The 11,099-nt window shown below is 43.2% G+C and overlaps 1 protein-coding gene across 1 annotated transcript in view; it reads right to left on the bottom strand.

Moving 5' to 3' along the window:
• Positions 1 to 3,355: 3,355 nt before the first annotated feature.
• bod1l1 (biorientation of chromosomes in cell division 1-like 1) overlaps positions 3,356 to 11,099 on the bottom strand; it is a gene marked incomplete at its 5' end in the record, with an annotated part of 102,999 nt that continues 95,255 nt past the window's right edge. The window contains 3 exons of the mRNA XM_084332150.1: positions 3,356 to 3,535; positions 6,413 to 6,484; positions 10,282 to 10,435. Of these exons, the coding sequence (XP_084188276.1) occupies positions 3,424 to 3,535; positions 6,413 to 6,484; positions 10,282 to 10,435 (338 nt within the window). The 3' untranslated portion in view covers positions 3,356 to 3,423. The remainder of the gene's footprint in view (positions 3,536 to 6,412; positions 6,485 to 10,281; positions 10,436 to 11,099) is intronic.

Genomic DNA, 11,099 nt, shown 5'->3' on the forward strand with positions numbered 1-11,099 from the left:
AGCACCTTGTTAAAATATTGGCTGTTTTCAAGTAATACCAGGCCTTGACTTTTTTTTTTTTTTTAAATCAAGCAATTTAACACTTCAAGGACCTTGTGCGAACCCTGGTTGACATTATGTGCAAAATAAACCAGCCTTGTTTTTTGGTGACAGGCCCTCTTCACCAAGGTACTCCTGGTTGTTTGAGCACAAACAGTTTCTTCCTACTACTCTACTTAAGTATAAAAAAACAAAAACTTGAAAAAGTAGTGTGGAGGATGAACCCCCTTTACATTCACAGAATGAATATTCAATATTGAAACTTCACACAAACACACACCGGACTCTTCAGTGCTGCGTTCTCTATGTACATGTGCATGCATCTACGAGTCAGGAGTGGACGTGTCATGAACGATGCACCAAAACACTTGAGACAAACGTCAGCTTATCTGCGATAGGTCATATTTCTCTCTCTCTCTAACTCTGGACTCAAGTCAAACCACACGTAAGGCTTTTGATTGGCCCCAGAATAGTCTGGTTCACTGGGCATTAGGGATATAATGGAAGGAACGGCTCAGATCCAAACCATATGGGTGTAGGTATTCAGGCGGGATTCCTCCACTAATCCTGCCATTTAGGTCCTACAATCACAGGAGAGTGTATAATACTATCCAGAGCTTCCCAGTGGATAACCTATAGACTGAGCTAACGTATAGACTGAGCTAACGTAGACTGAGCTAACCTATAGACTGAGTTAACATATAGACTGAGCTAACCTATAGACTGAGCTAACGTATAGACTGAGCTAACGTAGACTGAGCTAACCTATAGACTGAGTTAACATATAGACTGAGCTAACGTATAGACTGAGCTAACCTATAGACTGAGCTAACCTATAGACTGAGCTAACCTATAGACTGAGCTATAGCTAACGTATAGACTGAGCTAACCTATAGACTGAGCTAACCTATAGACTGAGCTAACCTATAGACTGAGCTAACCTATAGACTGAGCTATAGCTAACGTATAGACTGAGCTAACCTATAGACTGAGCTAACCTATAGACTGAGCTAACCTATAGACTGAGCTAACCTATAGACTGAGCTAACCTATAGACTGAGTTAACCTATAGACTGAGCTAACCTATAGACTGAGCTAACCTATAGACTGAGCTAACCTATAGACTGAGCTAACCTATAGACTGAGCTAACCTATAGACTGAGCTAACCTATAGACTGAGCACTGAAGCTTTAGGACGTGGGCAACAAAAACTCCCTCCTGAATGGAAGCATGTTCTATTCTCTCAGTGTGAATTTAGTCATGAAGTTAGAATAATTTATTTACAGCCTGTGACACTACTTGAAGGCACAATTAAAAGGATAGTTGTGATTATTTTTTAAACCCTAGCCCTATTTCTTACTTTACCAATGATGATGTTATCAGTAAAGTCCTTTCTCAGCACAATCCATGCTGTTCCTCATACTAGCTCTGGATATTTAGCCACAAACCAATGGAGTAAGAATAGTTGACTATGTTATGAAACGTGCAGTGGAAGGTACCACATGTGATAAAAAAATTTTAGAGACATGCTTCACGCCTCCATTGACCTCCACTAACATTACTAACTAGTAACATTTTCTGCTTACAATAACTACATTATTTTGTAATAATAATAATTAAAAGAAATCACCTAATGTTTTTAGGATGGCCTAAAAGGACCCCTGGGTTTGTTGAGATGCAGGTAGGCTTTAAAAAAACGTGAGATATCCCTTCCTGCACCCCACCAATACACTGCACACCTTTACCCCCTTGGGATGTTTTCTGCGATAATCTAGCGTTTATTTGAAAACGATTCATAAATAGGCTGAAAAATGACAACGTTTTTGTGTATTCTAGAATATTCCAGTAAAGGGCGATTATCACAGAATCTTTATATTTTCCTTGAAAACGAGGGATTTTCAAAATGCTATAAAACGAAAATGAACCGATAAAAAAACAATCCGTTTCGACAATGTTGACTGCAAACAAGTCATTGATAAGCGACGGGCAGATTAGACACATAGCCATAATTTAAAACATAGATTAGGCGTTTTAACGCTATCATTGAAGTGGGTGGTGGCACTCAAGCACTAAATCGTGCGCCCCCTGCTGGCACTGAAAGTGTTAAGGGATGTAATAGTGTTTATCAATTCAATTTTTTTTTTATAAAAAAATAAAAATAATTAGTCAGTATGAAAATCAAATGTGATCTGAATAGTGAGATTTTTTTTTTTTTTTTTTTTCTTTCTTTTATTCTTTATTCTTTATTATTATTATAATAAAATTTCTTGTTTAACTGTGGATTGTGTGTTTCTTGTATAATGGTATCAATTATTATTTTGTGTAAATTAGGTTGTACACCGACCATTAAGTAAATACTTGTTTAGTTTAGGAATAAGCGGCAGGTAACTATACGATTTATTCTTCTTCCTTCTTCCTTTTGTCCATGGAATGATATTTATGATTGTGTAATGAAGAAACTCTGATTGTATTGATTCCATGTGGCAAATAAAAACTCTGAACTGAACTGAACTAAGGGTTCATTATTTTCCATCCCATAAATGCTAATGTAATTTTTTTTGGGGTGGGATTATGAGAGCCTGGAGTGTCGAAGATTGGCAAAAAAAAATAAGTTTGATACATAAAAATGTTTTGTGCAGTGACACAGTGTATAAAACACTGCATCCCTTTACCCCTTTGGTAAAAAAACGTCCCTATTGACTCCCATGTTAAACACATTTTTTGAAAACGACGCCATTGCAGATTGAATTTAGATTTTTATAATTTTTTTCATCTAGGCCCCTTTATGGGCATTTACATATGCATGATTAAAAAAAATTCAAGATGGCCACATTGCGTCATCTATTTCCGGCAGCCACAGCTTGTGTGTTTACTGCTTATATCCTGCAATGCCGTTCAAAAAATATTTTTATCTAAAATGATTTGAGAATGTTTTATGGAGGTCTTAGTGTGGTGTGCATGCGTGTGGTGAGAAATTAATGTGTGTGCATGTGGTCATTTGCAGCCATTATGTGAAAATGGCTGCAAATGTCAAAACGCAGGCATTATGTGAAATCCGTTTGTACTAGCCATTTTCACATAATGGCTGCAAATGACCACATGCACACACATTAATTTCTCACCACACGCATGCACACCACACTAAGACCTCCATAAAACATTCTCAAATCATTTTAGATAAAAATATTTTTTGAACGGCATTGCAGGATATGAGCAGTAAACACACAAGCTGTGGCCGCCGGAAATAGATGACACAATGCGGCCATCTTGATTTTTTTTTAATCATGATATGTAAATGTCCATAAGGGGGCCTAGATGAAAAAAAATTTAAAAATCTAAAAGGCAGGTATGTCCAGTAAAAAGCGGTGCGTGGGGGCAGGGTTCTCAGCGCTTGGCTCTCTTGGGAGGGGGCTCCTCCGCCCTGTGGCCCCCCCGGGTGCTGCGCCCGGCGGGGGGGGCTCCCTTCAGCGGCGCTGCTGCCTGACCCCTGGTCCCACTGCCGGGAACAAACACAAGACACCATGAAGACACGCATGTTAGGCAGGGACTACAGACTAGCTCATTAGCTAAACTCTGGCACATTTACATTGATGTGGAAACTGAAGATGTTGATTAATGAGATATGGGGGTGTATGTTAGTGAGATGTGTTAGTGAGATATGTTAGTGAGATATGGGGGTGTATGTTAGTGAGATATGTTAATGAGATATGGGTGTATGTTAGTGAGCTGTGGGTGCATGTTAGTGAGATATGTTAGTGCGATATAGGTGTATGTTAGTGAGCTGTGGGTGCATGTTAGTGAGATATGTTAGTGAGATATGGGTGTATGTTAGTGAGATATGGGTGCATGTTAACACTTTGAGTGCCAGCCACGAGAAATCTCGTTAGTTCATGCCATGCGTTGAGTGCCAACAACGAGAAATCTCGTTATTTAACCGTTATTTTTTTTATTAGCGATTTCCATTCATTTTTCATCAATCTAGCCTCACGTTACCATTGGGGATCTATCTGAGCTCGAACAGGGAAAATACCGCCCCCTATCGTCTCTCCGGATGTTATTGCATCCATTGGATTGGACTGAATGAAATGGATAGAAAAAAAAAGAGTCCGGAATCCACATTTTACTTGTCAGGCATGTAACCGGACACGATCCCATTCATTGCAGAGCCGCAGAACAGCGTGGAATATGTGTTTCCAGTACCCAGCATTGGATCAATAAACGCGATCGATATTTGGAATGGCGATCAGGAATTGGAATAATCTTTTTGGAGAACATCTGATCTGAGGTAAGGAATCTATTTTACCAGTCTTGGGATAATCAGAGTTTTTTTCACCTATATCTCAGCGTGTCCCATATGTGTGTGTGCGTGTGTGTGTGTGTGTGTGCTGATCAGGAAATAAGATAATCGATTTTTCAGCCCGCTTCTCTAGCGTGCATAAGTACACATATACTATCGATAATCTAGCGTTTATTTGAAAACAATTCATAAATAGGCCGAAAAATTACAACGTGTTTTGTGTATTCCACTAAAGCGCGATTCCTGCAGAATCACCTTTTTTCTGGAAGTTTCCAAAAACGAACGTTTTTCAAAATGGTATAAAACGGAAATGTACCGATTAAAAAACAATCCGTTTCGACAATGTTGACTGCAAACAAGTCATTGATAAGCGACGGGCGTATTAGACACATAGCCATAATTTAAGATATAGTTTATGCGTTCGCAAATGTGCTCGCCCTCCCATTGACTACAGCGCCGGCACTCAAGCGCTAAATCGTGCGCCCCCTGCTGGCACTCAAAGTGTTAATGAGATATGGGTGTATGTTAGTGAGATATGGGGGTGTATGTTAGTGAGATATGTTAGTGAGATATGGGTGTATGTTAGTGAGATATGTTAGTGAGATATGGGTGCATGTTAGTGAGATATGGGGGTGCATGTTAGTGAGATATGGGTGTATGTTAATGAGATATGGGGGTGCATGTTAATGAGATATGGGGGTGCATGTTAATGAGATATGGGGGTGCATGTTAATGAGATATGGGGGTGCATGTTAATGAGATATGGGGGTGCATGTTAATGAGATATGGGGGTGCATGTTAGTGAGATATGGGGGTGCATGTTAATGAGATATGGGGGTGCATGTTAATGAGATATGGGGGTGCATGTTAGTGAGATATGGGGGTGCATGTTAATGAGATATGGGGGTGCATGTTAGTGAGATATGGGGGTGCATGTTATTGAGATATGGGGGTGCATGTTAATGAGATATGGGGGTGCATGTTATTGAGATATGGGGGTGCATGTTAATGAGATATGGGGGTGCATGTTAATGAGATATGGGGGTGCATGTTAGTGAGATATGGGGGTGCATGTTAGTGAGATATGGGGGTGCATGTTAGTGAGATATGGGGGTGCATGTTAATGAGATATGGGGGTGCATGTTAATGAGATATGGGGGTGCATGTTAATGAGATATGGGGGTGCATGTTAATGAGATATGGGGGTGCATGTTAATGAGATATGGGAGTGCATGTTAATGAGATATGGGGGTGCATGTTAATGAGATATGGGGGTGCATGTTAGTGAGATATGGGGGTGCATGTTAATGAGATATGGGGGTGCATGTTAATGAGATATGGGGGTGCATGTTAATGAGATATGGGGGTGCATGTTAGTGAGATATGGGGGTGCATGTTAATGAGATATGGGGGTGCATGTTAGTGAGATATGGGGGTGCATGTTAATGAGATATGGGGGTGCATGTTAATGAGATATGGGGGTGCATGTTAATGAGATATGGGGGTGCATGTTAATGAGATATGGGGGTGCATGTTAGTGAGATATGGGGGTGCATGTTATTGAGATATGGGGGTGCATGTTAATGAGATATGGGGGTGCATGTTATTGAGATATGGGGGTGCATGTTAATGAGATATGGGGGTGCATGTTAATGAGATATGGGGGTGCATGTTAATGAGATATGGGGGTGCATGTTAGTGAGATATGGGGGTGCATGTTAATGAGATATGGGGGTGCATGTTAATGAGATATGGGGGTGCATGTTAATGAGATATGGGGGTGCATGTTAATGAGATATGGGGGTGCATGTTAATGAGATATGGGGGTGCATGTTAGTGAGATATGGGGGTGCATGTTAATGAGATATGGGGGTGCATGTTAATGAGATATGGGGGTGCATGTTAATGAGATATGGGGGTGCATGTTAGTGGGATATGGGGGTGCATGTTAATGAGATATGGGGGTGCATGTTAGTGAGATATGGGGGTGCATGTTAATGAGATATGGGGGTGCATGTTAGTGAGATATGGGGGTGCATGTTAATGAGATATGGGGGTGCATGTTAATGGTCTCACCGGGAGCTGGGTGAAGGCTCCTCCTTGTCGTTCTGTCTGCTGGCGCGGGTCGACGGCTTACTGGGTTTGTTTCTATTAGAGACGTAAAGTACAGGAAAACAAGCACAAACACATAAACAAGAGACCAACTGCCAACATTACCAGACATTCTGATGCATGTGACTGAATGATACCTACTGATGATGATGCACTGCAGATCTTTATCATCACTATTATCAATATTATCACCGCTATCATCATAAATAATATAATCACCACCATCATCAATATTATCACAATCATTATCACTATCATCATCTATATTATCATCACTATCACCATCATCGCTATTATCACAATCATTATCACTATCCTCATCATCACTATCACCATCATCATCACAATTATCATCACATCATCACTATTATCATTACTATCCTCATCACTATTATCACTATCATCATCACAATTATTATCACTATCATCGACATCAATATTATTATCACTATCATCATCATTATCATCACTATCCTCCTCATCATCATCCCTATTATAATCACTATCATCATCATCAATATTATTATCACTATCATCATCATCACTATCCTCCTCATCATCATCACTATTATAATCACTATCATCATCATCAATATTATTATCACTATCATCACCACCACCATCATTATCACATCATCATAACCATCATCATCACACAATTGATCATTTCTTTTCAAGATATTTTTTTAGGGCATTTCTGCATTTATGGACAGGACAGTCAGAGATAGGAAATCAGGTCAAGAGATGGGGGAGGACATGTAACACGTCCTGGGCCGGGTCAAGAGATGGGGGAGGACATGTAACATGTCCTGGGTCAGGTCAAGAGATGGGGGAGGACATGTAACACGTCCTGGGTCAGGTCAAGAGATGGGGGAGGACATGTAACACGTCCTGGGTCAGGTCAAGAGATGGGGAGGACATGTAACACGTCCTGGGCCGGGTCAAGAGATGGGGGAGGACATGTAACACGTCCTGGGTCAGGTGAAGAGATGGGGGAGGACATGTAACACGTCCTGGGTCAGGTGAAGAGATGGGGGAGGACATGTAACATGTCCTGGGTCAGGTCAAGAGATGGGGAGGACATGTAACACGTCCTGGGTCAGGTGAAGAGATGGGGGAGGACATGTAACACGTCCTGGGTCAGGTCAAGAGATGGGGGAGGACATGTAACACGTCCTGGGCCGGGTCAAGAGATGGGGGAGGACATGTAACACGTCCTGGGTCAGGTGAAGAGATGGGGGAGGACATGTAACACGTCCTGGGTCAGGTCAAGAGATGGGGGAGGACATGTAACACGTCCTGGGTCAGGTCAAGAGATGGGGGAGGACATGTAACACGTCCTGGGTCAGGTCAAGAGATGGGGGAGGACATGTAACACGTCCTGGGTCAGGTGAAGAGATGGGGGAGGACATGTAACATGTCCTGGGTCAGGTGAAGAGATGGGGGAGGACATGTAACATGTCCTGGGTCAGGTGAAGAGATGGGGGAGGACATGTAACATGTCCTGGGTCAGGTGAAGAGATGGGGGAGGACATGTAACACGTCCTGGGTCAGGTCAAGAGATGGGGGAGGACATGTAACACGTCCTGGGTCAGGTGAAGAGATGGGGGAGGACATGTAACATGTCCTGGGTCAGGTGAAGAGATGGGGGAGGACATGTAACACGTCCTGGGTCAGGTGAAGAGATGGGGGAGGACATGTAACATGTCCTGGGTCAGGTGAAGAGATGGGGGAGGACATGTAACATGTCCTGGGTCAGGTGAAGAGATGGGGGAGGACATGTAACACGTCCTGGGGGGGAGGACATGTAACACGTCCTGGGCCGGGTCAAGAGATGGGGAGGACATGTAACACGTCTGGGCCGGGTCAAGAGATGGGGGAGGACATGTAACACGTCCTGGGCCGGGTCAAGAGATGGGGAGGACATGTAACACGTCCTGGGCCGGGTCAAGAGATGGGGAGGACATGTAACACGTCCTGGGCCGGGTCAAGAGATGGGGGAGGACATGTAACACGTCCTGGGCCGGGTCAAGAGATGGGGAGGACATGTAACACGTCCTGGGCCGGGTCAAGAGATGGGGGAGGACATGTAACACGTCCTGGGCCGGGTCAAGAGATGGGGGAGGACATGTAACACGTCCTGGGCCGGGTCAAGAGATGGGGGAGGACATGTAACACGTCCTGGGGGGGGAGTCAAACCCAGGACGTTGCGATTGCACAGTATGTGCCTTAACCCTTTCTGCGCCAACGAGTTAACTCGTTGTTATGATCGTTATTTATTTTATTCGCTATTGCCATTCATAATCCATCTGGGCAGCCTGTGCAGGCTGTTCTGAATGTGTCTGAGCTCGCAGACAGTCAATACCGCCGCCTAACGCCTTGCGGCCGCTATTGCACTCCATTTGAAACTATGTAGTTTGTTTTCTCGGCCGAGCTGCAGCGTGCGGGCGGGGTCTAAATACTCCGGCAGGACGAGCGGTCACCGCGGACGCCTCGACGAGTTCATCCGCCCGCCCGTCCCTGTGCAACGCTGGATAACGTGGGACAGACTACAGCGACCAGTGTTTGGAATGGCGATCAGATAATTGGATTATTATTTTTGCATTACATCAGAGACAAGGTAAGGACAGTATATATACAATCTTGCGTTGATCCGCGATCGAAGCTGTCTGTGTGTGCTGTGTCCCGTTGGTCACATCACGGCACGGATGGGCGGCCCGCTCCAAACCCCCTTTCATGCGTGCATGAGGAAACATAATAACGATAATCTAGCGTTGATTTCAGGATGATTTGATAATCAGGCGAAAAATGGCAACGTGATAATAAGTGTATTTAACTAAAGGGCTGTTTTCGCGTCTTTTCCTGGGATTACTCAGAATCACTCAAACTATACTCATATTCACCACGGTATAAAACGGAAATGTACGGATGAAAAAATGATCTGTTACTTGCATGTTGACCAGAAGAAACTCACTGACAATCGACAACGTTATTAGATCCATAGCTATAATATTTAATATAGTTTTAGCACTCGCAAACACGGCATTCTCTCCATTGAACAAAGCGCTGGCTTAAACGGCCTAACGCCCATAGCGACCTCTGGCGTCCATTGTGTTAACGTGGTGCGCCACATCATCACTATTATCATCATCACATTGAAGGAAACCAATGGTTTTCATTTAGATCATAACATGGAGGTAAGATACATATCTATATAGATATTGGTTTAAACAGTGTGTATCACACGAGTTAAGAGACAGACAAGCGAGAGCAAAGTCTGGGCAGGGAGCCAGAGTGGTTGATAGTAGCCAGGCTTGTGAGCCAAGGTCACTCCAAGGGATGAAGAGTGTTCATTTTAAGCCATAGCAGCGTTTGATTGGGTCAGAGGTGACAAGCGGCCGCCGTCGCTTAGTAACGAGAGCGCGAGAGAGAGAGAGAGACAGAGACTTTAAGACATTATAGCCGAGTTCTTCCGGTAGAGTGAGACGAAGTGTGTTGAAGCGAGACAGGAGCTGAGCTCCCAGCTCTCGGATGAGGGTTGGGAGGGGAGGAAGGGAAACCCCGACCACAAGGACAAGCTAGCTTCGGCTAATAGGACAGATGGCTACCGGCTAACAGATCAGGCTTCAGCTAGTGAGCTAGGCCACAACAACCGAGACAGACAGATAGTAGTTATTAATCTAGTTTCTTCACCTTTTAAAGACCTTCAATTTGTTTCGTTTTGTACAAGACCTTTTGTTTATGAAAATAAACATAACCATCATTGTCACCATTATCATCATCACTATTATCTTCCTCAGTATCATATCACTATTATCATCATCTAACGTTACCTTTCAGCCTCCAGACGTGTTGCAGCCCGTGTAGTCGTTCTGGTCCTCGTCCCCTCTTCCCCCTCTTCATCTTCATCATCATCATCATCGTCATCATCATCTCTTTCCTTCTGCTCTCCTTCTCTCTCCTCTACCGTCTTCTCCTTTTTCTCTGCTGGGAAGGATGTTGTTATGAATATGTGAGTTACGTCTGGACAGATAGTGTTGTGGAGAGCAGACGGCTGGACTGTGATGATGTTTAAGACGACTATTAATACACATGATGACCGTGGACTACTGTTTCTGTTCATGTGCCTTTAAAGGAACACGCCAAGTTTTTGGGAAATTTGCTTATTTGCCATCTACCCTGGAGTTAGACAAGCAGATACCCTTTTCTTCTCTGTGCATGCATTAGGCTTAGGGAACAGCCACACCGCTAGCCTAGCTTAGCGTCATTCACTGGAAGTAGGTGTGCCAGTGTAGCCTAGTTCCCAACAGTCACGAAATACACTCCAAATACAACTCCAAAACGTTCCTGTAAACATGTTGTGACCTGTGTATTTAACACGTGGAGAAATAATACCCGTTTTTCAAAAAGTAACAGGGCTTTTGAGGTGATAAAATCACTGCACCCAGGCAGCAGTGGTTCGGCAAAAAGATTGTTCCGAGTATATATCTGCTTAGAAAACGAAAATGTCAAATTCTTTAATTTATTTTTCCACATGGTAAATACACAGGTCACAACATGTTTACAGGAACGTTTTGGAGTTGTATTTGGAGTGTATTTCGTGACTGTTGGGAACTAGGCTACACTGGCACACCTACTTCCAGTGAATGAC

Source organism: Notolepis coatsorum (assembly GCF_963971535.1).
Source record: "Notolepis coatsorum genome assembly, chromosome: 16".
Lineage (NCBI taxonomy): Eukaryota > Metazoa > Chordata > Actinopteri > Aulopiformes > Paralepididae > Notolepis > Notolepis coatsorum.